Source organism: Panthera onca, chromosome B3 (genome assembly GCF_046562875.1).
Source record: "Panthera onca isolate mPanOnc1 chromosome B3, mPanOnc1 haplotype 2, whole genome shotgun sequence".
Classification (NCBI taxonomy): Eukaryota; Metazoa; Chordata; class Mammalia; order Carnivora; family Felidae; genus Panthera; species Panthera onca.
In genome coordinates, this window is record NC_138344.1 from 97,943,607 (window position 1) to 97,970,681 (window position 27,075).

The following is a 27,075-nucleotide window of genomic DNA, read 5'->3' on the forward strand; positions in this document are numbered from 1 at the left end:
AACGGGGGATGTCCCAAGGAGGGAAGGGGAGAAGAGAATCCAAGAGAGAATGAACAACATAAAGACATCAGGAAAGCCCTTAAACATTATCTGCCATTCCTCCTGCCTCCCAAGGTGCTCCCTGCCTCTGTGGGAGGTCATCAGCAAGCAGGGTCACCACCCCACACTTCTGTGCATACACAGCCCTTTCTGGGGCAGCTGCTCACTGGCCACTCGCACGATGCTCCCAGCTACCCCTCCCTCTGCAGTCCCCACACAAGATGCATACATTCATCTAGGCGTTCAGTGAATGCAGTGACCGAATTTTAGGAGCAGTCTCCAGTCAATTCTTACCAATCTGAGTGGAAGTTTCTTGCTGGAACACAGGCACTTCAGGACACAAAGCTAATGGAATGGCTCTGATTAACCTTGCCTGGGAGGAAAGCTCTGAGGCTAAGGTCTGCACCCCACAAGGGTGCCCAGGAATGGTGGATGGGTGTGGCTGGCAACCCCCGGGACTAAGTGGTCTGACTAGATGGTCTGTTCAGCCCTAAAGCAGTTCAAGATCAACAGGAAAAACTCTTTGAGTTGATAATGATGACAGGATTGTTTCCTTAGGCTTCTCCTAGAGATGTCAGCCTGCTGATCCCCATTGGAAGGTCATGCATGCATCTGGAGCCATTCTGGGGAAGAAGGCAGAGATTCACATTTCACTTAAGTGAATCCTCCCCTTTGTTCCAGGTTCAACTCAAAACTTATCTCTATCAAGTAACTGCTTGGCACAACCTTCACGGAACCTTTGCTTCTACGAATTTAGCACAACCTGTACTGTCGATAGCTCCTGACTTAATAATGGTCATGGTCAAATTTTTCTAAAAGCATTTTACGTGTTAGAATCACCTACCCAGCTGGACTGTAATGTTTCCCAGGGCACAAGAGCTTCATGGAAAGAGCCTGGGCTTTGATTCAAACAGACTTGGACTCAAACCCTCAGTTGTTAAAAAGATGAGGAGTACTTAATGTCATGAAGGCTTAGTCTACTTATCTGGAGGAAGAGAAAACAGGGGCTAGGTGGGACAAGGTCACTCTTTTGTCAGGTGGCTCCTGCCCTGGATGAAGACACACCCCAGTGGGTCCCCCCACCCAGACATCTGTGAGCCAGCAGTGGCTGGGGGGGCCGGTGGGCAGGACCAGTGCAGCCCCCAAACCCGCAGCAAACTTTTCCGACCTCATTTTTTTTGTATTGGGTAAGATTAGTGGCACAAGCATAATGATGTTATCGAATCCGTCATCTCAGAAAGTGGAACCACCTCCATTTCATTCTTGCTCTAACTTTCTCTTCCTTGTCACCTCCTTCCCCTTTATCAATGGGCTGATTGAGATGAGAGGGACACACCAATTTGCTATACTTCGTATCATTTTCATGTCCCTGCTTTGGAAATCTTCTCGGACTCTGGAGTGGAAATAAACTTAAAACATTGGTACAACTCCTTAGTAAACTGTTTTGTTCACGTGAGTATTTTGGTTTTTGCACAACACATGCTTTTTTTAATTAAAGAAAAATTTTTTTAATTTTTATTTCTTTTTGAGAGAGAGAGAAAGAGCGTGCACAAGTGGGGAAGGGGCAGAGAGAGAGGAAAACAGAATCTGAAGCAGGCTCTAGGTTCTGAGCTGTCAGCACAGAGCCCAACACAGGGCTCAAACCCACAAACCGTGAGATTAAGACCTGAGCCGAAGTTGGACGCTTAACCGACTGAGCCACCCAGGTGCCCCAACACATGTATTTTTTTAAAGAATGCCTTCTTACCCTTAGTAAAAACAAAGCACATGCAAAATCATCATAAATACTCTTCATAAAATCATCACAAGTGTTCTATAGCACACATGAATTGCTATTTGTTCTGTGATTACAGATACAACACGATTTGTCTAACTATACCTTATCAAATATTTATGCTTGATATATATTTTTCCACTACTTTATTTTTTCCCACTACTCTAAATGACTATCCTTATAGACACATCTTTGTGCACATACAGAAATATTTCCACAGCATAAAAATCTGAGAGCTGCATTCATTAGCCAAAGGCATTTTTACAGCTTTTGGTGCCCATTCATTGTTTGATATGATTCCAATAAGATCTTATCATTTTGCATGACCACCAGTGGGCCTGAGTGTTTCCAATTCTCTCTTAACTTATGAAATGACTCCACTCCTTTCTTGATGGTGGTGATGGTAGTGGTTTTATTTTGCTTTTAACTTTTGGAAAAATTTTCTGGTCCTCAGCGTTAGCATCTCACAGACACCAGGGAAACAGGGAACTAAATCCTTAGTTATTTGAGTATTTTGTAACAACCAGAGAAAGGACAACCAAGCACAATGGGTGGGCCACTGGTGCCTATATCTCCTAAAAGCAGGGCCCTCAGCCAGACATCAGTGCAGGGCCCAAGGTCTCTAAAGACAGTTGCAAACACATATCTTTAATCGCTGCAAATTAGGGTCTAGCCCGGGGCCTGGCCAGAAGGCCTGCTTCAGTGCACACTTGCTCAGTGAATGAAAAGTTATCTGTTTATTATATCCATAGCTTCTTCAAAGTGTAAGAAAAATAATGACATTAGGGCAGCTCCTGGAATTAAGAATTTTATTTTAAAAAAAATCACCTGCCCCATAACCACGCATAGTCTTATTTTCTTAACGATTTGGCTTTTCCAGATTCGAGTTTTCCCTTGCCAGTAAACAAAGGGAAGATTTTTACTCTAACCCTATCAGGGAAAGAAAGGGCTTCCTGTATGATGCTAACATCTTCCACTGAACAGAAATCTAATGCACGATGCATCCAACAAGGACAAAATCTCCGGAGAGCAGATCCAGACAGTATGCCGATGCCGTATAGCTTAGAGCCTGTGCCAGCATTTCCATCATAAAAATCCTATAATCCAAAGCCACAGCAAATTGAATAAGTAACTAATAATTAGGTTTTTGCCCCTCTCTTATTCCAGGAAAATAATTTAAAAATTAAATTGTACATGTAGATAGGAAGGGATTATGTCACTGGTGATGTTAATCAGTTAGGAATTTACAAACAATTCCCTATATCCCCAATCCATTTTTCTGTCCTTATCTGAATAGCAGCAGTTTTCACTGTGGTGGTGGTGGTGTACTTAGGGGGAAAAAAAAGCTTTTTCCTAAGAGTCTTAGAATCATAAATTATCAGAGGAAAAAGATGCTACAAATCATTTAATTTGAAAAATCACGCTAATTTTTAAAAAAAAGAAACTGTACCTCAGAGACGTTATAAATGGCAGATCTCAAGTCTATGGAAATAATGACTTAATTCCATCTCCCCTCAAATTCTAACATAGCTTCGTTTTTATTTATATATAACTGCCTTTTATTAGAGGAATATGAAGGTATGAAATCCACTGGGCATTTGCCCTTAGCAAGCAGAACCTTGTAATGTCGATTTATGTTAGGTAAAATCTGACAGAAAAGCAAAGCTAGCCTTTTCCATAAATTTAGATGTCATTTAGATATTCAGAGACAACACGACTCCATCTTGGAGCTGAACGGAGTTTAAGTATTTTCCAGTACAACTTCTTTCCCACATGAGGTGACCAAAGACCCCAAAGGTTGTGACATATAAAGCCAACCAATTAGAAAAGCAGAGCCAGTATTTTATCATTGCTGGCTCAGGGGCCTTTCCGCCATATCAAGCTGGATTTTCTATGGGATAGTCTGGTACAGCATCTGGTATAACTTATAAAATCTTAGGTATTATAAAATTTCCACTCATGACCCATTCTGTTTCAAAGGCTGTGCACTGTGGCCCTATTCTTTCGGTCACCTTCCACAGTTTAAGAGTAATCTTTTCTCTCAAAGTCTAGTTGGTCCATCGATTTCAAAAGACAAAACAAAAATAGCACAGGTCTGGCCCTTATCGTAACAAATGTACAAGTACTGAAAAGCCAAATAATGCTGCAGACACAGGCATTTCTGTCACTAATGATCAGGTGAAACTTGTTTTTTTTTCCTCCCCTTCTTGCTGACTCTGGCCACTTGTCAGAATCTTTTTGGCCATACTGCACTGACTGAGGACTGGGTTTACCCCCAGCTCACCCAACTGGGGGTTAACATGCTTCCTAGATTGGGGGAGTCCCTTGGTGAGCCCCTCAGCATCCTCCTGGGCCACCATCTGTGAGACTTCAGTTAAGCAATGTGCCTCTTTGGGCCTCCAGGTGCTCACGATAAGCTGTCAGTGTTTTCTCCAGCCCTACAATCATACAGTCTATGATTTAGGTGATAGTTATTTTCATAAAGGGGAAGGTGGGGGTGAACTGAGACGGCCTCTTGATACTGCATTTGAGTCCGGAACCTTCTTTCTCTCTCACCAGCCAAGCCAGTCTGCCTGTGGGGGTTGAATCGCATTTTAGAGTGGGTGGGAACACGTTTCAGGGCAAAGAACTGTATGATCCCCGAGAACAACTGGAAAGGCCGGAGAGAGAGAGAGAGACGGGCAAAAGACAGAAAAAGCAGAGATGTCAGGAACAAAGCAGGGAATGTGGGAGGAAGGGCTGACTCACTGCCTCCTCTGAGATAAAATGCCCTTTAAGGCGCTGGCTCAATCCTAGATTTTATCCCACCAGGCCAAACATTAGGGAGGTCCCGTAAATGCTGGATACATTGCTATCGATAAGTACTCTGCCACTCCATCACACCGATCTGGGACAGCTTTGTAACGAGGGTTTGCTACAGCCTACCCGAAGCATGTGGCACACAGCAAAACCATCGAGATCCCTTCTGGGTGCTGTCCTGCAAGACCCGTCCAAATTATGGTCTTGACCTGCACGGCAGCGGGGCACACACATAACTCTGAAACCAGCGTCTGGAGCTAGCTTCATCAACATTACTTCCCAGCTACTGGCAAACTAGGCCAGCCTTTGTCCGCCTCCTCATCCTATTATTTAGATCCCAGCACCGAACAACTCTAGGCGGTACCCTTCACATCTGGGGTCACCGTAAGTCTGTGCATTTATTATGACAATCTTCTGGCAGGTGACCATGCAGGTTTTGAAGAAAGGGCAGCCAAGAGGTCATGCGGACTAGTGTCAGAGTTGCCCATTCCAAACCGACATAAAAGCACATGACCAGCACCCAGAAGAACCACAAACTTTATGTTACCGAGTTTATGTTACGGAGGCTCTTACTAACTAAAATGTGGAGATGTCACCAAAGCTCTATTCTGGGTCCCAAGATCTTGCGCTATTGTTATCAAGATGACAGACAACCTCATGGGGCGCCTGGGTGGCTCAGTCGGTTGGGCATCCGACTTTGGCGCAGGTCATGATCTCACGGTTTGTGAGTTCAAGCCCCGCGTCGGGCTCTGTGCTGACAGCTCGGAGCCTGGAGCCTGCTTTGGATTCTGTGTCTCCTTCTCTCTCTGCCCCTCCCCAATTTGTGCTCTGTGTCTCTATGTCTCTCAAAAAATAAATAAATGTTAAAAAAAAAAAATGACCAACAACCTCAAATAAATAAAAATACCAATAAAATGTGAGACCTCGTAAGAACAAAAGCCCATGTTCCAGCAGTGGTCATCTACTGAAATTCTATTAGTAGTCTGGAAAATCTCCAGAAGGCAATAACCTCCCCCACAGGCTCACTGTAGGCTTCTAGAGAGCTCTGGCAAGCCGCAGAGTTGACGATAACCTTCCTTCGGGTGGTACTATACGCAGAAAGGGGATGTTCGATCCAGAACCCAAAACACTGCTAAACATAATGGTCACAGATATGACACAAATCTTGAGCATTCCAGAAGGTATGATGGAGAACTAGATCACCAGTGAAGATAAGAAATGAGTTCCCATCTGTGCTTTATCTAAATAGGTCACATTGAATGACTCCTTGTAGTGACAAGATGTTAATGATTTTTCCTCAGTCTCAAAAACTGGACTATATTTCTATGTTATCTTTTTTAAAATCAGGTTTTTAAAAATCTAGGTGTAATTCACATAGAGTAAATTTCCTTTTAGTGCACAATTCTGTGGGTTGGAAAAACTCATAAAATCTGTAACCACCACCATAATCAAGATGTGAGACAATTTCATCACCCCAAAAATCCCCTCATGCTTATTTACAGCAACCCCTACTTCTAGCCTGACAACCAATATTTGATAAAACTGGACTGTACCATAATACAAATATCAGCACTGCTTAGACTTTCCTTTAAATATTTACCATATTTCACCGACCCAAAACAAACAGACTGACAGGCAGGCAGGCAGGCAGGCAGGCACGCACACACACACACCCTAGATTTGAACACTATGACAGTAGGATATGTCTTACAATCAATGGCATTTTGCTATTTTAACTGGTAAAAACTTTTTCTTTTCAGATATACATAAAATGATGTCTTATAATCTACAGTGCTTTTTAAAAAACTAAGTGAAGTGTAATAGTAAGTTCTTTATTTTTCAACATTCATTCAATACTTACTATGTGTGAAGCCTTCTACTAGACACTGAAAACAGAAAAATGAAAACGTGGTCCTCAAAACTATCACTTGAGATATATATTATCAATTATAATATACGATAATGTCTGTAGCAAAAGGTTATCCACCTACTAAGTAAAATTATCTCTAAATTAGACACTCTTCTTTTTTCAGGCAAAATTCTCCCCCAATTCAGATCCTTCCACGGACACAGGAAATAAGGATGAAGGTAGAACCATTCGGCTTCACTCTGCCCATTCTAGGAATGAGTTATTGCCACGCCATGTGACATATTGCCTAGGAACAATCCAATTATTTCTTCCATAATACACTGTTGTGGTAGGGAAGCCTCATTTCAGTGTTCAACAGCTGCAAGGCTTTTAGGATAATATCAGAAGACAAGTCACTCAAAATAACTCAATCTGCAAGAGGCAGATGCCCCAAATCTTTCATAGACATGCTTCAAAGTCCCCAAATTCTTCCCTGGGCAATTTTTAAAGGGGAGTGTAGAGAAGAAAAGTTAGTGAGTGCCCTTACCTGATTCTTGAAAGTGTTCTTCATTTGACAGAGTTCTAGACAAGATAAGTATTAATGCTTCTTTAAATTGGTCAAAATGCACCTAAAAATAAACAATTAAAAATGAGTTCAAAAGAGTTTCCACAGCCTTAAGGACGCAAATCCATCTTCAAGGTACCAGAACCGTTTGTTAGCATCCTGACAGCCTTGAAGTGAGTCACAAACAGCTTTTGTTCTCTTTTCTTCATTTCTCTGAAGCACTGAAGGGAAAAGTGGGCTGATCATTTCTGACACCCCCGTGTCGTAAACCCTAACATCAACATCAATATTTATTCAACCCCGAGGGGGAAAGCTAGATAGCAAAACCCTCTTTATACACTCAGAAAAAGATACGTTTTGAACTCAACTCCTTTTATTTTTCTGAACAAGACCACAACAGAAAGATGATAGGTTAGACATTAGGAAAAACTTCCCAAGTAAATGATCCATTGTAACAATGCCCCAAAGGTGCTTTCATCCCTGAAGACATTCTAGAAGAGGGTGAGCTATCATCTGAGGGTGACTTGAATACAGTCTTGCCTGAGGCAGGTATATAATATTTATCTCCCAAGGCCCCTGTGACTCCATAAACAAATAGAAATCAATAGCAAACACAAAGAATAAAAGAACCTTGGGAAGCTTTGTCTTGAATTCTTAAAAATACAATTACCTTGATAGAAGGATGAAAGAACATGAGTTTTATTTAAGTAAATATTCAGTTAGAATTGGGGAAATACTTTGGTTAAAGGGGTAAAACAGTTTTCTTGATGGCCAAGTGTATTCTTCCATAATTTAAATTTATGTGACCTCACCGTGGGGTAGAAGGGAAAGATGGTATTCCTTCTCACGGTAATTCTAGTTCGATGATGTGGCACCTATTAACACAGAAGCCTATACATAAATTCAAAGTTGGTAAATTTGTAATTTGTGCCGCTAAGGGTCTCTTTGGACACCGTTACAAAACGTTGTCTAGAAGTTTAAATATGAGTGACAGATAAAAACCACTTGGCGAATTATACTGGGAAAAGTAGCAAACCTCATTAGTTATCTAAACAATGGAGGAAAAAAATCCTATGTCTTATCTATGCAAGTTACCATATTGTCCCACAGTAGGTGTGATTTTTCTACCACAACCATTTTGATCACTCCAAATTACTTTCCAAAATCATCTCCCTTTAGATGGTATACACTAAAAATCAGTATACCCTATGGAGCCAGAGCAGAAATCCGCCAAGGGAGGCAGGACATCTGCTAGAGAGCCAGGGCTGTGCAATCAATGAAAAGGTGAAGACACTGCAGAAATGTAAGCGATACTAATTAGGGTTCACAGCAGACAAATCACTGCAGAGCCTGCAGGAGGAGAAAGGGCCAGGTCCTGCTGCTGTCCCAAAGTCAGAGTACGGGCTTCAGGCACTGTGGCATCCTGGGTCCCGTTCCCAGGGGCAAGGCCATCTTCCCAAGCAGCCAGTTCAAAACCACACAGACCCAAGGGCTCTCCTGCCCATGGACATTGGCCAGGCATTTACTACTTCCTACTGGAACCATTCCTTCCTCACAGGGGGGCGGGGGGCAGGAGGAGGGTTAGGGGTACAGGCTCTGTGCTGGAGCCAGCTGGGTCCAGGTTCTGACCCTGCCTCAGCCACTTACTGCCTGCTGTGAGCTGGCTAAATTACTATACCTCTCTGAGCTTTAGTTTGTTCATGTAGAAAAATGGGGATCTCTAACAACTAAAGTTTAGGACTCATTCAGCAAATATTTATTGAGCAGCTGCTATGGGCCAGGCAATGTCCTAAGCCCTGCTGACAGAGCAGTGAACAAGAGTGACAGAGATCTTGCTGCCTGGAGTGCATGTTCTCAGGAAATGTCACAGGGGGTCCAGGCAGCCATTGTGTGAAAAGCATTGCATGCCTTTTATGTTATTTATAGTAACACCTCCCTCACAGAGGCATTAGGAAATCAAAATGAGAGTTACATAAGGGGTCTAGAACTTCCAGGGTAACTTATCAACTGCTAGGTAAGTGGTAGTTAATACTCTAATAGCTATATGGGGTGACTGTTTCCCCTGCTTTACAGAGAAATGGCTACATTTTCAAGCAAAGCAACTGGCCCTGAAAGTGACCGTGACAGCCAAGTGGCAGTGGCGGAGGTGACAGCAGGGATCTTGCCTCCCCGCCAGGATCTGGGCAGTTGCCCAACATCAGAGAAGCCGATCCAATTTGCTGTGCTTAGGGACCTCAGCTTGGGGTTTCTCCTCTCTTAGGACAGTGATGGGAATGACTTGAATGAAACCTTGGCCTCTCCTTGACACAGTTATGAGTTGAACAGAAAAGGGAAGTGCTTGCCTTGAGAACCTCAAGTCCTATCTACTTCGCCTCTGGGTCTCTGCTGGGTCTGGGCTTTGAGAGAGGTTATTGGATCTTGTCCCTACATAGTTCAATTCAGGGAGTATTGGCCATGAAGGTCACCATGAGTCTATGTACCTCAATTTCTCACCCTGAGAAGTGACCAAGATACCTACAATCTGGACGTTGATTCTCATCAACTTCCAAGACTTTGTTACACCATATTTAAGGGATAGTTAGCCTCATACAAACAAACCGACCTTTGAGACAGTAAAACCTCATTTATACGGAGATGGCTGATCAGACAATCAAGCGGCAGACAACTGGAAAACAAAGAAGCGATGTCCAAAGCTGAGGAAGGCATGGAAAAGCCCACACACTCTGCTCACAGAAAATGCCACAGAACCAGCTCCGGAGCTATTTATTCTCACTCAACCTGATTTATTATAAGCTTATTTACCTGCTTCCCAGACCACTATAGATTAGAAGCAGCAAATAAGACACAGGAGTGCTCTGAGGTGAAGTACTAAGAGAAGTAACTACTGACACCTTGGGATTGAGTAAAGACGTTAACTATCTTTCCTCAGACAAAAATACAGTTTTTAAACTTAAAAAACCTTGTCTTAAAAACTCTACCAACTGTTAGAGAAGACATGCACTAAAAAACCTAATAGGCTGGGGTTATTTATTTAGTGTTGAGACAAATATCTATGTGCCACAAAACAAAGGCTGAGAGTATTGCTCTTATAATGTAGACAAATAACTGATAGACCAAGAAGATTTTAAATGATCAAGAATAATCTTATGCTGGGGCACCTGGGTGGCTCAGTCGGCTGGGCATCCGACTTCGGCTCAGGTCATGATCTCGCAGTTTGTGGTTTCAAGCCCCACGCTGGGCTCTGTGCTGACAGCTTGGAGCCTGGAGCCTGCTTTGGATTCTGTGCCTCCCTCTCTCTCTGCCCTTCCCCTGCTCATGCTCTGTCTCTCTCTCTCTCTCAAAAATAAATAAACTTAAAAAAAAAAAAAAGAATAATCTTATGCTGTTTAATATCCTCTTTGACAGGGCAAAACTTTAACAAAATGTTTGCAATCCCCAAAGGTTATGTAAGACTGCTACTAAATGGGGTAAGAGATGCTGTTATCAGAAAATTGCATTAATGTAGATTCTGGATAACACTAGATGAGTGGGTGTATTATTGCAGGTTCCTTCTTTCCTGGGCATTTGGTCATTTGGATCTCACAATATCCACATGAGCCAGGTAAGGCAGGCATCTCCCCTTGGAATTGAGGAGGCAGAGCACAAAAAAGGCATGGGCCTTGCTGGTGGCCTCACGTCTTGAAGTTTTGGGGTTGCCTGGTGAACTCAGGACTTCTGACTGGACTCATCAAAGCCTGGCAGCCCTCCTGCCCTAGACCTGCTTCACTCTCTGACCTCTCAGGGAAATCCCTAAACTGCCCCACATCAAATCCCCAACTTTACACAAAGCCAGTGTAAAACAGTACACTGGGGCTCCAGGGGGTGAAAGGTCAGGAGGAGAATCTTGAGTGTGGGAGGGGAGAAGAGGAAAGAAGAGAGGAAAGTTGGTTAGCACTTACAAGATAGAAACTGGTGAGTGCTGTGAGAGACACAAAGACAAGCTGGAGAGACCATTTTTATGACATTTGGCTTCTCTGAGATATTCACAGGCAGAGCTTAACAGTTTCCAAAACAGACCTACTGAATCAGCCATTTTTTTTTTTTTTTAAGAAAAAGGGGCTATAAAAGACTAAACTTGATTAACTCAGAGGTTCTTCATAATCTAACAGTGTCTATCTGATGGACCTCTTCCACACACACACACACCCAGAAATCCAAAAACAAAAACGTGGCAAGCTGATCAAAACAACTGGAGCAGCCTTAAGTCTTAAACCGATCTTATTTTCCCTCCTGCCAGAGCATAGAGACACTGGACCCTCCACTTTAAATAACAGTAAATTCCACATCTTCCAAGAAGACAGTTCTCTAATAGAGGCAGGTGACTGCTATTTTCTGACAATGCTCATGAATACTGATGTGGTGGAAAAGCCCCTTAGGGCACATCCCAGAACCAAAACGTTAATAAATGCCCTCTATTGTAAAGAAATGTGCATCAGCGGGCTCACTAAGTTCAGTAACTGGAATTTGTAAGTACCATTTTTCTCCTCCAAGGGAGCTTTACTATTGCATTACGTTAAAAGTTAGAAATCGTCACAAATATACAATGCAATTAAACCTCACACAGTAACAAGCCTCCAAGCCATGCTTCGCCTGGTTGGCACCCCCTCATTTGAATAATAATTGCTGCCATTCATTTTACAAGCATTCCTATATCTTGTATGCCTCAAAGGACAGTTTGCAGCAATGGGAAAATTACATGACAGACTAAAAACACACATGACATTTACACTAAACTAATGGGAAGACTAGTCAAATCTGATTTTTTCTGTCATGTGTCACCAGCACATAATAGAAATTCACCTCATCATTTTTCCTCTCCAAATTTCATACGAATGCTTTTTTAGAAACATAATTTGCCTTTCCGACAAAAATAAAGTAAGTATCACATAAGAAAAAAACGTTACTTCAAACCGCACACACAGAAAAACGGCAACAGGAAGTAGAATAAGGAACCTAACATTGCATAAAATCATCTTACACAATCATGGAGATCAAATACATACAGTTTCCACATGTATGCAGTACAAACAGATCCAGGATGAGAAACTCAAGCCAAGTGTTGAACCAAGTGATCTTATTAAACGAGACAAAGGCCCGTGTAACTATCATCACACAGAGGAGGTTCGTATCTAGCAATACACAGGGAAACTGATGAAAGAACACTCAAAACATTAAATGCTAGCTGAATCGGGTAGAGAAATATGGACTCTTCAGAAGGACACAGTGCAGGAAAATGATGTTTACAGCACTATGCAAAAGAGAAATGATACCAAGAGATGTTGTTTCATTAAGAAAGAAATAGTTGTGAAATGTTTTATTCTAGTAAAGCATTCAGATGATTTTGGTCATTTACTACAGATAATGTGGACAGGGGCAATGTGGAGAGGGGCAAGCCCATTGCCCATCGTAAAAGGCAAGTCCACGGGACACCTGGGTGGCTTAGTTGGGTAAGCGTCCAACTCCTGATATTGGCTCAGGTCATCATCTTGCAGTTTGTGGGTTTGAGCCCCACATCCGGGGCTAGGGATTCTGTCTTTCTCTCTGCACCTTCCCCACTCACCGTCTCTCTCTCTCTCTCTCTCTCAAATAAACTTAAATTTTTTTTTAATAAAAAAAAAAAAGACAAGTCCAAACCTAAAGCAACTGTATGAAGTCATACTCCAAGACTGACCCAAGGGGCCCCACCTACAGATGGAGATGGATGCAACCACTGCCACACAAAAGAAGTTTCTAGCAAATCCATTCTCCACTCCTAGCCATATAGGGCTAGAAAGGGGCAAGAATCAGTACTTGAATCCAGGTCTGACTTCAAAGACTGTGCTCTAATATTATACTGTCTTGATGTGGTAGTAGTGGTGATGAGAGGGGCGTGGAGAATGAGATTCATTCTTGCATATCTGGAATCCAAGGAGGCTGTGAAAACGTGTGTTCAAATTCAGGGATGGGGAAATCTGGGTTCCTATCCTGCTGCTGCTTCCACTGAGTTGCCTGACCTTGGATGGGTCAATGTACTTTTCCAAGTTCTCTAAGGTTTCTTTGTCATACAGGTCAACACCGAAGTCTAAAATCTGTGATGGACACAAAAGAACGGTAAGTCCCCTCTGTCCAGAAAAGACATTACTCATAAGAGTATCAGTGGAATACTGCAGAAATCGGATCAGCCTTCTGGACCATACTTTCTCCAGAGAAAGAGACAGTCATTACTGAAATAAAGCAGGTAGAAGAGAACAGTCTTTCAGCACTTTTTCCCCACCTCTCGTTGGGAGCCAAAGATCTTCCCATCAGACTAAATACCTCTGAGAGGCTCAAGGTTCACAGCACGTAAAACCAAAGTTAATTTTGCAATAAGTCTGACAACCAAGTATTAATACAGAAGTAAATCTTGCAGCCTCTTAATCAGATTCTCTTCTTGTCCAAAAATGGGAACCACAGACCCTTAGGAGTTCAAGTCAACCTTAACAAAGATGGTTGTAAAAGAAGGGAGTGATGGTCTACACAGGGTCATAAGACAAAATGGGAATCAGAAAATATCCCTCACCATTTCAGGTTAAACTATGGTGGCTAAACAGTAAGATACAGCAAAGGTCCAGACATTTAATAAGAGACGCAATGAGAAATGTTTCCACCATTTCCTCCAATGCATTCAAAAAGCCTCAGATCAATATGAAACAGGAGGATGAACACCAGGTAGTTATAAATAGACACTATTTGATGATCAAGTGTAATTTTGCACACAGAGAACAAGTCCAAATAATCACTGCCAGAAAGTACTTCTGTATTTCTGATTTACTTTTCAAATGGTTAAAATATGTATAAGAGAAGGAAATTTTAAAAAGCTTTTAATGAACTGGAAACAAACAAGTCTACCATATGAAATTAATCATGATATTTATAAAAGACTCCCCCAAGCACTTTAAAATGAAAAATGGGGAATCTGAGTTTAATTATATATTTGTAAAGCTATTAGATCTTAAAACTAAAAATTTCAAAGCACCTTTGATGAACAAAGTCCACACACCTATGGGACTCTTTGGAAGCCACTGGTAAGTTCTGCTACCAGGTGGCCTGTTTTGATTCTAAAGAGTGCCAAAGACATAGAACACTTCAGCATCCAGGTTAATATTAGCAAGTATAGAAGGAAACGCCTCAGAACCTCAGGGGGCTATTTTGTCTCAAAGTTGTTATATTCCCTAAGTAAAGGAAATGCATTTTTAAAACTATATAAATAACACCTTCAATAAAACCAAGGTAAAGTATACTTCTGTCCTGATTACTAATAAAGGAGAAAGGCATATGAGAACATTTCATTTCTAAGAAACAAAAAGACCAGGAAGTACCTGTGACCAATATCAATTGCTAGGATGAAAACTTGGTTCAATTTAAGAGCTAATGCTGCTCTGTTTTCTTCTATGTTTGTAGTATGTATTTGCTCCCAGGACTATTCATCTGCCAGGCACATTACCCGACCAGACTGTAAGTTCTTCAGTGTCTTCAGGAGTCCCTTGTCTTGGGCTCCTACCCACCTGACAGGTGCTTCACTGATGACAAAGCTATGGATGGAGCTCTTCTGATTATGTAGCAGGAAACACCTTACCAGCAGTGTCCTGCCTTCTTTCAAATCAGTGATCCACAATCCTCAGGCATTGCAAACACTTACATAGTAAGCACTATGCTCAGGGGAATATGGCTTCAAGTTATAAAGCAAGATCAGATAGATGAATTGAAAGGGTTGAATGGCCTAGTAGCAAAATGGCGTGAAAATGGCAAGTCAATTTCAGTTACTTTCCTTAACCACTGTCGAAAGAAACATTAGGCTTAAAAAAGAAAAGCCAAGAATTCATTACAGATGGATTTTAAAATAAAAATAAACAGAAAATATTCATATTGAGGAAAACAATGCATTTTAGCTTATTCCTTTTTCAAGAAAAAAAATGACCAATTCAGCCCAATTCCAATAAAGGTAAACTTGGAAGTTTTGTTTCATTTAAAAATTACACTCATTAACATTTAAAGATACATTTGAACCCTAGGCATGCAGGAAACTGTTGGATACTACTGTATCCAAAAACCAATTTAATGGAAAACCTTAGTCTATGATAAACATAAATAAGTTGCACAGACTAGCAGAATGCCTAACATATAGGACACACACAATATATATTTGTTGAATTAATGACTATATTTAGATTTGTCATGCTACTATTTCTTTCTCCTTGTTAAACCAAATTCCTAAGCCTTATACATTTTTCTACAATTACCATCTAAAGAGAAGAAAGATGATTGGCATTGAAAACAACTTACAATTTTACAACTTACAATCCGTACTCAACGTCTCAAGAAGGTGTTAGCGCTTAGAATTCTTCAGCAAATTCTAAGGAATTTTTTCCTTATAACTATAGACTATATAGAATATCTCAACAGCATATGGCCAAGTTTATGTGATCATCTGAGGAGAATAATTCAGTTTCATAAAAAATGCAAATCGAACGGTAGTGCATTAATTCATGCCAACCCTGCTCTCAAGACAGTCACCAGAGACCTCCCACGTGAAATCAATATGCATACATCTATTTAACTTTTATCACTGGCTCACTAAGTAAATATCAGGCTACAGACCACTTAGGTATTCATTATTCACAGGCAAATAGCAAACGTAAAAAGCAGGCTGATAGTGTCAAGTTGTTAACAAATCAATCGATAACTGCTCCCCTGTTCTAGTTTGCTGAACGAGGGCAAAGATGTACAACATCTGGAGCAAACTGTGTAAGTGCTAAGGTACAATCTGTGCACAGCAGAAGGATCTGTATTTATGCTGATGCGGAGACAACCTCTCCAGGAACCCTTAGGTTGTATCTGTTCTTCTCAGGCTTTAATAAGCACTGAAACAGATCCACTCTCGGTGCTATTCCTTATACAACAAAAGGGCTGAGATCCCCAAGGACCACAGTAGTGGGAAACGCTACTCCCTTAGCTCTCCAAGGTGTCCGAGATGGAGACAGAATGAAAACACATTTGAGCACGTTACACGAATGAGGAACAAATGATTTCATCCTCAAACTTCCCAATTCTATGACTTTTGCAGCAAGATTTTTAGCATTTTTTAGGGACCACATGTTTTCACAGGCAGCTAATCCCTCCCCCAAGAGTGGCCAAGAATGGGTTTCACTTTCGTAAAACAACAACCTCACATTTTTTTTCTTTAAGTGTGAACCCTGATAAACATGATGTTCATAGTGCCAAGCCCCTGGGAATAGCATCCTTTGTACATTAATTTCAGGGTGATCACTACTCCCATCTGTCTCCTGTCACAGACAGTCAATACATCCTACTGTATCTGAGGTCACTTATCCAACTTGTCATCTAAGAGACAGCGAAAATGAAATGAAGAAAAAGAAATTCAGTCACCGGAATAAAGTTGAGCTTCATGACTCCTTCCTCAATTTACACATGATAAAAACCACTGTCTACAAAGCATCATCAATGATAACAGAGCTCAAAAAGCAATGCCCATTTCTTCCTCTCATCCATTCCAAAAATCAGCAGCAAGACTCAACTCAAAGCCATACAAATGATGCTCTTAATTATAATTACAAAAATTGAAGGCAATATGAGGTCAAGACAGATCAAACACCCTTTCCACTAACAGCAGGAGGTATAAAAAAAAAAAAAAAAAAAAGGCCCCTTCTCACTTCCTACTCATTTCTGTCACTTGATCTGTGGGGACAACATGACTATTTGTTGTCAAATGCAGAAGTTAACATCGGCACACATGCATATCCCTGCTGGAAGCAAGTCCTGCTGGGTTTTAAATGAACCTGCACTGTATTTACTTATCCTCCTGTCTTATTTCCTGGGTGAAAGGTTTAATTAATACTTCACCCCAGAAACACAAGAAATAGCTTTATTGGGAGTAAAAGTCATAACAGCAATCTATTCATCCTGTGAGCGGCAATTTTCTTGCTACGTTTTCTTTCTCTTCGAGGGAAATCTCAGTCCCCTCCCTCTGCCCTAACGATGAATATAGAGTCCCCAAAATGATCCACAACGACCAAGAGTTGGAAAACATGCTCTTATTGCTTCTTTTTCCTCTCTCTTCATCTGGGAAGCTCAGGGCACACCTTTATTCCACAGCACAAATTCAAGCGGGCCCTTGCCACCCGAGCAAACCACACTGCTGGGTCCCACCCATTACATTTTTTCTGTTTATCAGGTTAACAGCTAGGGGCACACACAGCCAGGATGTTAGAAGCAAGTTGCAACATGCGTGCTCTGCACCCCACCCCCACCCCGGACAGAAGCTGCACCCACTTCCCGCTGTCTGCCTTCTCCCCCAGACCTTACCCTGCCCAAGAGGTTGTCCTGAAGCAGCGTCTCCTGGAGCACTGGGGCCACCTCCTCCAAGCTCAACATGTGGCAAAGGTCGGTGAGTTCCTCCTGTCCCAGGGACCCGGTGCCTGTCGTGTCAAAACTGTCAAACAGCTCCTTGAGTCGGGCCTCATGCTGGTCCTGCTCCACCTCATCCATCCCATAGCCCACGGCGCTCACCTGTGTGCGACAGAGACAAGGGCGGGTGGTGGCAGCCCGGGAGTCCTACCCCTGCCCTTGCCAGCCCCTTGGGAAGGTTCTGTACGTCCTTGGTCCCTGATGCTGGTCCATGAGGACCTCGGTGGAGGCAGGCAGGAGAGGCGATGCTGCACCCTCACCCCTCACCCCACCCCCAGCAAGACCTCAGGTCTCTCCAGGAGCCAGCCCTGGCCGGCCAGGCGCCCACACAGGCACTCACACCAGGGCCACAGCTACACAGGTCACTCAGGGTAACGTTACCAGAATGAGGGAGTCTCCTCTCCTGCCTGGTCCTTGGGCAGGCGGCCAGTCTCAAACTCAAGACTGAAAGCGCTTCTCTATCAGCTCACGAGCCCCTGGACGTACAGAAGGTGAAAGGCCACTTCTGACACTCCGTCCTTTCAAACTAACTGTTAGCACCAATATAGGCTGCAGGGCCCGAGCTGTGAGGCAAGTCGGCGAGCTCCAGACCACCTGCCCAGATGTCGCAAGCCACCGCTGTGGCCACGCTATCTAGTTCCACTTGGCTCAGCCTAGATGCCCCCCCATCACAGTTAGCATGGAGGCTTGCAGCAAGAGGCACTGGATGAATATGTCCGATACAACACAAAACCACCTCCCTGTTTACATGAGACACAATGCCTTTTACACAAGTTCCCCCAAAAGCAGTGCAATTAACTTCACTGGTGCAATTACATGAGGTGTGACAGGAAGGGTATTCCCTGAAGCTGGCTTTAGTCCCTGGGGGTTTTAGGCAATGCCTAATTGCCTAGAGAAAGGGGAAAACACTATTCCAACCTTTCAGACTATGAGCTTCAGAGGAGCCACAGACCATATGAATCATACAGAGTCTCAGGGAACCTCCATTATCCAGACCACCTCATGTCTGTCTGTCTTCCTTCTTTTCAACCCCCAACCCCAGGCTTCCCATTTCCCCACCTTCCATGGGATCAATAAAAACACAGGCTCATGATTAACTCAGAATCACTTCTGCTAAAAACAGACATCATAAAGTTCTAGGTACCTCATATTTTAAGAGTGAAATATGGGGGTTTCTTTGGTTGTGCAAGAATTCATTTTTAATGTGTTGGGTCTTCCGACGAGAGCCTGAAATGCACATGTCTGAAGCTACCTTCACCATGACGCAACGGAAGCCAAACACAACCTAGACCCCTGAGACAATGACCTCAGCCATCTAAACCAGGCTCTCAGCACCAGCCCCTTGACTATAAAAAGCAGCACTTTCAAAAAATATATTTATCTTGCCCATATATTTTTTTTACTGTGATAAAAAATACATAATGTGAAATCTAACCTAACAAAAATTTATTAACAAAATTTTAAGCGCGCACAACCGTTTTCTTCGCTAAACGTGCACTGTTGTACAGCGGATCTCTAGAATGTTTTCATCCTGCGTGACTTTGTACCCACTGTAGAACAACTTCCCATTGCCCCCTGCCCCAGCCCCCGGCAAGCATCATCCCAGTTTTCAAAGCAGCACCTTTAACTAACAAAAGCCCTGAGTAAGAAAACTCTCTAACTCAAGGGCGATGTGCATATAGCAGATGGACAACACGGGCGACACACAAGTTCAGGTGTTGAACGTGGCCAGAACTGTAAATGAGAGAGGCTTCCATAACACATCAGTGCTGCTCTAGGCTGTGCTGTTTTCTTCCCACAGGCAGCCGTCCAAAACATTACAAGCTAAAATGCAACCATGACCACCTGGAGTTTCAGCACAATGAGGTAGACTCAAGGTGTTTTCAAACAGCTCGGCCATTACTCAAGGCCACTACTCAATTCGTACTGGGGCCGCTCATTAAGGCAAAGCAGCACCATTTAGGTCCAGGCTCCTGGGCTCGGGGTCTTCTTTCTCAGCTTTTCTATTACTAAGGTGCTGTCGGTTCTGGCTGCCTTCCCAGGATTGGTCTGTTGGGTTAACTAATCACCATGCAAATGTTTTCAAAATAAGTTGAGAGTGCGATATAAACATCAGAGCATCAGAAAAGAAACACCAAGGTGTTAAGCGAAGCCACAAAAGTTAGGGATTTAGACAAGACCAATGCCTGGCTAATGAGACTCCGTTAGAGTCTGTCAGTTTGTTGTCGCCTAGGATCTGAGACTCCCCAGGGGCCCTGGGATTTTCAAGGTTGCAGTGACTCTCAGACTCACTCTGAATTTTACAGTCCCCTGGGCTATACATAATCTGACCAACTTCATAAAAGGCACACAATTCCACTTTTACTTGATTTTGCATATGTAAAAAAACCCTCAAAAGTGAAAGAATTCAAAAATTTCCCCTTTTTATTTTTAAGGCATGGGGATTGGTTCACTGAGACCAATGAAAGGGGACCATAAAACTCATAATGTACTGAGAAGTCCTGATCTCATCCATGGCTTTGGATTCAATAAGCTATCATGCCCTGCTCTTTGGGAGGTCATTGGATTTTTCACTAAATCAAATCTCTTTCATTTCACAGCAGCTTTCCTTATTTATCTCTTTTTTTTCATCTCCCTCCTTCCCAAGACGCTATGCTTTGGAGAACATTCTTTTGACTGGAGGGGGAAAACAGCCTCAACCCTGTGGAACAAATGAGCATACGGAAACATCCAGAAGATGTTACATATGGTGACAAGTTGTCAGTCCTCGTTTGGCACAGAACGCATTTTTTTTTTCTGGTTGATATTATTCCTCAAATGTTCGTGAGTAATTTCATGTGCAAGAATTTTTTTTTTTCTCCCTGCTTGGCAGAAATTTCCGTAAGGACAAGGTCCACAACTTATTTCTTTTATATCCTCCCCCAAATGCATAGCACAGTCTGTTCCTCACACCAGACACTGACTCAGTGTAGGGAGATTCCATGAGTGGAACCTTACCCTGAATGAGTGATGAAATGAGCCTATGAAGATTCTGAAATGCCCATTTCTTCCACAAGCACACCTCTCCTTCCCCCATCTGACCCCTTTTGTCAAAGGCATTTTCCGTCTTGGATATCACTAAGCAGAAGCAGAAAGCCAGAACCCACTGCCAACCTGTAGCATCTAGAACTGTCCGGAGTTTGATTAAGGAGTTAGTAATTAAACCAATGGATTCATAAACTTCGGCTGTAATTTTTTTTTTTTTTTTTTTTGAGAGGGGCAGTTATAGGATGTGACTTCGGAAGAGAATCTGTACTAAACCACTGTCCCAAGTCCCCTTGTTTATAGAATGGGAATAATAATACCCATCTGGAAGGGCTGTCCTGAGGGTTGAAGATGGCAAGCAAGTGAGAGGATGACCCCAGAGAAAGTTGATACAAGAGGGGAATTGAGAAAACCACCAAGAAGATACTTGTGACTGACAAAGGCGGGGTGAACTGAAGTCAACCAGCCCTAGATCTGCTTTCAGAGAAGCAAAGCGGGAGCTGCGGAATGCCATTGGGAGAGCAAGAAAGCACAGGCCAGGTATTATGTATACAAACACTGTTATATCACTAAATGGTCAATGGTGGCAGGTAAGGCTCAGGGCTTCTTCCATTTTTAAAGGCAGATTATTGATAAATTTAACATCAATCAAAAGCGGAAAGTCTGAAATATTGTTGGGAGTTAAGAAGAAACTTTTATTTTTTTTTAACTCCTGAACATCTACCGTAAGTCTGGCCTATGTTGAGTACTTTACATAAATGATCTCATTTAATCCTTCTAATTCTTTAAAGTAGACACCATATTCCCATTTAAGATGCAGAAATTGGGGCTTGGCAAAATTAAGCAACTTCTCCAAGGATACGGTGCTAATATGGGGATGAAGTGGAGATCAGAACTCTGGTCTGACTCTAAATTGTACTATCTCTCAGTCCTGTGGATGCACACAGAACACATGAATAGGACATCACTGGCAAATCACTTATCTCCACCTTTCTGTGTTAATCAGCTAACCACTAAAGTCCCAGAAACCACCGCAAAAACCTGATGGCCACAAACCCCTCCAAACTGGAGTGGGGAAGGATGGGGTTTCTTCCTCCCTACCTCTCTTAATCCACTTATTGAATAATTACAAGGCACTAGAGAGGTATGGAATGAGCATTCTCTTTTTTCCAAAGCAGTTTTGGGATTTGGGGCAAAGAAGAAATAAAATTTTGTATAAAAATGACCATGGAGAGTTCCATATCTTCAACAGTGGGCACAGTACAGAAATTGATAATTGTCCTCAAAATGCTTAAGTATGTCTGGTCTGTGCAATCAATGCTTTCCATAGTTAAAGTCTACCTGATACCCACCAGTGACAGAAATCTTACTCAGAGATGAGGAAAGCTGGGCTTTGAGTAATAAACCCTCTTTCAAATTGCCAAGAATAACTCCAGTTTCATAAAGCCTCCCACAGGTCGTGGCCTCTCTTCGCCATCTACTTTCCCAATCAAATTGACAGAAGCCTTTACAATTCCTTTGGAAAAGAACGGTCGGTGCAAGCAATATTTTGGAGTTTTAACTAAGGATGGTTAAATAAGAGGCAAATGCACCGAGCCATTAATCACAACATTTACCACCCAATAACCACCCATAATGAGAACTATTTGGAACAGTTTCCTTCCAAATAACTCCAAACAAGGCTGCCAAAATGTGCAGACCCTGACGGGTATGGCCATTACCGATCTGTGTCCTTGCGCTCCACTTGGCAACCCCGGCTGATGAAATCAGGGCCAACTGGGCCTGGAAAAGACATAGGTGGAGGTCCAGCTGGAATAATGAAGTCCCCAACATAAGGCCAACATGAAGTGGATACATGAACTTATGAACTTTCCAGCATCCAAGGTACACAGAAAGGAGCTTGTAAGAATGGCACCCCAGCCAAAGGGGACGTCTGTTCTGGGCCAGAGGGAGTGAAAAAGGGACAAAGTCTGGCAAGGGAAAACCAAATAATAAATGAGCACAATGCCAGAGCCCCTCGCCCAGGCCTTTTATTTCCCTCCAGATGGTCCAGCAGCTGAACAGCTATGTGGAATGTCTGGAGGCCCCTCCTGGCTCGGCCGCTTTCCTTAGGCATCATAATAGATGCTTTCAGATTTGTGTTCAGACATAGCTGTTGGGGGTCCGCAGACCAGGCAGTGGCCACCAAGTGACTTATTTAGTTACTTTATAACCAAAATGGTGAACATGGACAAATCCTGCTTAGAGAAAGCTTTTCATTCATGCCTTTAAGCTTTCACCATTTGGCAAGTCAGAGTCTCATAATGCCAATGATCAAATTAAAATGTTTCTTCTTCCCTCTTTTCTGCAAACACTTTAATTGCAAAGATCTCCAGCCTTAACATTTTGGACTCATTTCAGTATAAAATGAAATAGTGACAAGAATAAATTCAAGTGCAGGAAAAGCTTAATAGAAAAAGCAACAGTCTTTTTTCATCTACATATCTCTGTATCTGTATTTACATTACATTTGTATAAAATATTTCTGCCAAAAACTATGGCTACTCATCAAAATGACTCCTGTCAGGTAGCCTCCTCTCAGTTCAGAGAGTATCTCACTTCTAGCTGGATACTGCAAGCACAAGAATATCACCCAGAACAAAATCACGGCATAAAGAGAGAACACCAAAGTTTAAATGCCACTGCACAGAAAAAAAAAAAAAAAAAGTCACATTAAATAAATATGAAAGAAAACAACAACCTCTGTTAATCTACACTATAAAACTGAATTTAACTAAGGACGTCCTACTAGCATTTATTCTACATTAAACATTAAAAAAGGTTTTAGGATTTTAATATTTAGTATATTGATGTGTACCAAACCCAAGCTTTTGTTAAACCTAATGGCTATGTGGATTACCAATCAGGTGGTTAACTCAGGGCAGCTGGAGGAATCAAATCATTAGGCTAGCACCTTGCAGCTTCGGTAACCTGTAATCCGCTAGTAAGTAAAATTACAGAAGCAGAAAACAGAGCTACAGGTTTGTTTATTTATTTATTTTGAGAGAGAGAGAGCGGGATCAGGGGAAAGGCAGAGAGAGAGGGGAAGAGGCTGAGAGAGAATCCCAAGCAGGCTCTCCACTGTCATCTCACAAACCATGAGATCATGACCTGAGCCGAGACCAAGAGTCCAACGCTTCACCGACTGAGCCACCCAGGCACCCCTGGTACTTTCTGAAAAGAGACTGCCTATAACAACGTTCACTTCTCAAGCCGCATGTACCTGAATTAATTCAGAATGCCTGCGGCTATGACTCCAGTTCCCGGAGGAAGAGCTTCCCTTCCCTCATCTATAAACCAGGTTTTCCCACCTTTGTTTTTTATGTGGACATTAGAACACAAACACTTCGTAATTTTTCCACCCAAAAGTTTGAATAAATTATTAACTGCTGATATACATTGCAACAAAGAAGTGTCCTAATTTCAAAAAAAAAAAAAGTTGCTTGCTTCTACATTCCCATAATCTTTTTCAAGTTCTATTTTATTCGTAAATAAGATAAGAACATCTTTTTGTAAGCCTCAGTCTCTCCACAAGCCTCTGCCCAACAGATGCAAGCTCAATAGCCAGAATTCAAACCACATAATTTATTGGCTTACAGATGAACTGGCATCTATAAAAACAACCCCCCACCCCGAGAAAAGGCTTTAGGCAGCTTGAATCCCACTTGAATACTCTGGTTAAACTTGCCAACCCTTTTTCAAGGTAAGACTGATAAAATGCATTTTCGTTACCAACACAAAATGGAAGCATCAAGATTGGTGAAATGTTAGTTTAGAAAGTCATTTGCAGTGACATTTAAAACAATTTATTTTAACAACATTTGACTTGCGATAAGAATATTGCCTATTAAATTAAAGTTGGCTGTTCAGAATTCACTGGTGCCCTGTTCTCCCCCTCTGTGACAGTTAACATCTTTTGATACTAAGGGTCATCACATATCTAAAATGGAAAAAGGACAAGAAGAAAGACACCGGGCTATTCTGAGCAAGTGCCTATTAAAATGACTGATCCGTGACATTTTAATTCGAAGACTGTACCCCTGATGGCTTCCATTCCATTGCCCTCTAAAGCTTTCTCCTGCCGTGGCAATATCTCTGTTGATGTCCAACACATTTGGAACATCTGTAAGTCCTACCCTTTACCTATATGGCGGTTCAGAAGGCTTTCCCCTAAGGAATCACCAGAGAACAGGTGGAAATAAACAAACCTGCAAATAAACTCCCCCCGGGAGGTCACTCTTCCTCCCTAAGAAACAATGACAACAGCTGAAGAGACTACAACAAACTGGTTTTTCAGCCAGCCTGTAATGTTACTTTTACACACAGTCTGGAAATTATCACAAACACACGCCCCCGCCCCCAACTCCAGGGCAAGACCTGCCAATATTTCAGGTCATCCACCCCTACGCTAGCCACTAGAGAAGACTCAAGATAAAATTAAGCTGACACAGAAAAAATACATTTCCTTGTAGACTGTCAAGCCTCTGCAAAGCAGCAGGATGAATTTATGTTAACATATTTAAGGCAGCCCAACCGAGAAATCGTCCATGGCCTCAGGAACTTAGCCCACGCACCATGATGGACTTTATCAGGATTCTAATCCAAAAAAGCTACCATGTCAGTCACAAAAGACAACTACGCAATCTGTTTTGATTTCAAAAACTCAGAAGTTATATGGCAAGTCCATCTCAGGAATTCCCCTGCCCCTGCTAAGAAGGCATAAGATCCCATTATAGCTAAGTTGTCAAAACAAGGTACGTGGTAGGGTAGCTTTCCAGCTCCTGTTTCACGTGCACCTTAACCTGGGTTTGTCAGGGCAGAGGCTAGGAAAACGTCTCTTCCTATCTCGCTTTCAACTTCACAGAAAGAGCTTTCGGCAGGAAAGTGTTTCCATCAGCCTTGTCCTTTTGTCAGGGACCGGTCTGGTAGCCGAAGAAGCCCAGCCCTTGGAACCCTGGAACGCTGCACTCCACACTTCCATTCCGCTGGTCTGGCGATCAAGGCTTTCAGGCAATAACCCAGTGTCATTTTGTTCTCTCCCCTTCGTTTTTAGCAACTGCACCGGGAAAGTCTTTCTATGTGCCTTTCTCCCGCGCACCTTCTAAAATTCCCCCATTCGGGGCCCCCAACGGCACTCCGCAGCTCCGAGCACCCAAGCTCATCACCTCGGGTTTCCCCCAGACAGGTTCACTTCAGCTTCTCAATCACAAGGCTGCCCGGGTGGTTCAGGCAACCGAACCGCCACCCTTTCGGCGCGCTCCGGGACTCCAGTCCGCTCCTGGGTCCACACACAGTAGCCGCTTTCAGCTCGCGGCTGCGGGCTGGGACCACGGGGGTGGCGGGGGATCCCAGCCTCGAATGAGCGGCCCGAGGGCGGGCGCGCCGCCGCGGTCCCTGCCAAAGCGGTGCTGCAGATGCGTCTCGGAGCCGCCCGCCCGGCGCGCCCCCGGAACCGGCGGACACCCCCATTGTGTCACCAGGCAGCGCGCTCTCTCGGCCCCCGCCGCCCTCGCCTACCTTCTGGCGGCCTCTCCGTCGCGCCCGCACCGCCGGCCGCCCGCCTCCAGCGCTCTGCAAAGCGAAGGGGGACGCTTTGTTAGGGCTCAAGAAGCGGGACAATACTTCGCAGCCGGCGCCGCGGTTCCGGGCGGGCGTCCTTCAAAAGGACGCGGCCGGGGAGCCGCGCGAGCGTCATTTCCATATGTAAGGAGCCGGCTCGTACAAAAGCGCGGCTCTCCGGGGCCGCGGCGCGCATCCTCCCCGCCCGCCGGCCCGCCCCCCGGCAGCGCAGCCCGCGCCGCCCGGGCCCGCCCCTCCTCCCGCCCGCGAAGGCGCCCCCTCTCCGCCGCGTTCCCCCCCACCCCGGGAGCGCCCCGCGCGCCCCGACCTCGCACTCCCGAGGGGAAGCCCCAGCCGGTCCCCGTGCGGTGTCCGCCCTGGGCGCTCAGGGCCTCGCCGACGGCGCGGGGGGCAATGCGAGGCCTCCGCGCACCGCCCCCCCCGCCAGGCCGCGGAGCGGGGGGGCCCCGGCAACCGGCTCCTCGCTCACCGCGTCCCGGGGCTCAGGCGCCCGGCGCCGCCGCGGCGACCATGGCCGCGGGCGCACTCGGGGCTCGGAGGCGGCGGCGGCGGCGGCGGCGGCGGGACGGCCGCGCCCAGCGCGCTCGGCTCCCGGCTCGGCCGCGGCCACCCGGAGCTTCGGACGCGGGGGAGGAAGGGCCGGGCCCGCGCGGGGAGGAGGAGCCAGGGCTACGCCGGCCGGGGCGCGGCTCCTCCTCCGCGGCCCGCGGCGCCCGGGCGGCCGAGGGAGGAGCGCCACGCGGTGTCCCGGCCCCCGCGGGGTCCGCCCCCGGCCCCCACCCGGACGGGTACGGGGCCACGGGTTCCGGGGATTGCTCAGGTAGCGGAAACACGGGGGGAGCCCGGTCCAGGGTTGGCTGCTGTGTGACGCTGGGAGGTCGCTTCGGAGATTTGAACTTGGAAAACGCAGGGTTCTAGGGGCGC

At 44.2% G+C, this 27,075-nt stretch overlaps 1 protein-coding gene across 12 annotated transcripts in view; it reads right to left on the reverse strand.

Annotated features, from left to right (window-relative positions):
* NIN (ninein) overlaps positions 1–26,798 on the reverse strand; it is a 99,372-nt gene extending 72,574 nt beyond the window's left edge. For 8 of the 12 annotated variants that reach the window (XM_078448258.2, XM_078448257.2, XM_078448256.2 and 5 more), the window contains exons 1-4: positions 26,621–26,674; positions 26,089–26,142; positions 17,407–17,610; positions 7,009–7,090 (exon numbers count right to left, since the gene is read on the reverse strand). In XM_078448258.2, coding sequence (XP_078304384.2) covers positions 7,009–7,090; positions 17,407–17,589 — 265 coding nt within the window. In that variant the 5' untranslated portion in view covers positions 17,590–17,610; positions 26,089–26,142; positions 26,621–26,674. Of the gene's footprint in view, positions 1–7,008; positions 7,091–17,406; positions 17,611–17,889; positions 19,302–22,253; positions 22,315–26,088; positions 26,143–26,458; positions 26,596–26,620 lie in introns of those variants that run through there. The other 4 variants (XM_060619801.3, XM_060619797.3, XM_078448255.2 and 1 more) reach the window with 4 other exon arrangements.
* Positions 26,799–27,075: the final 277 nt, after the last annotated feature.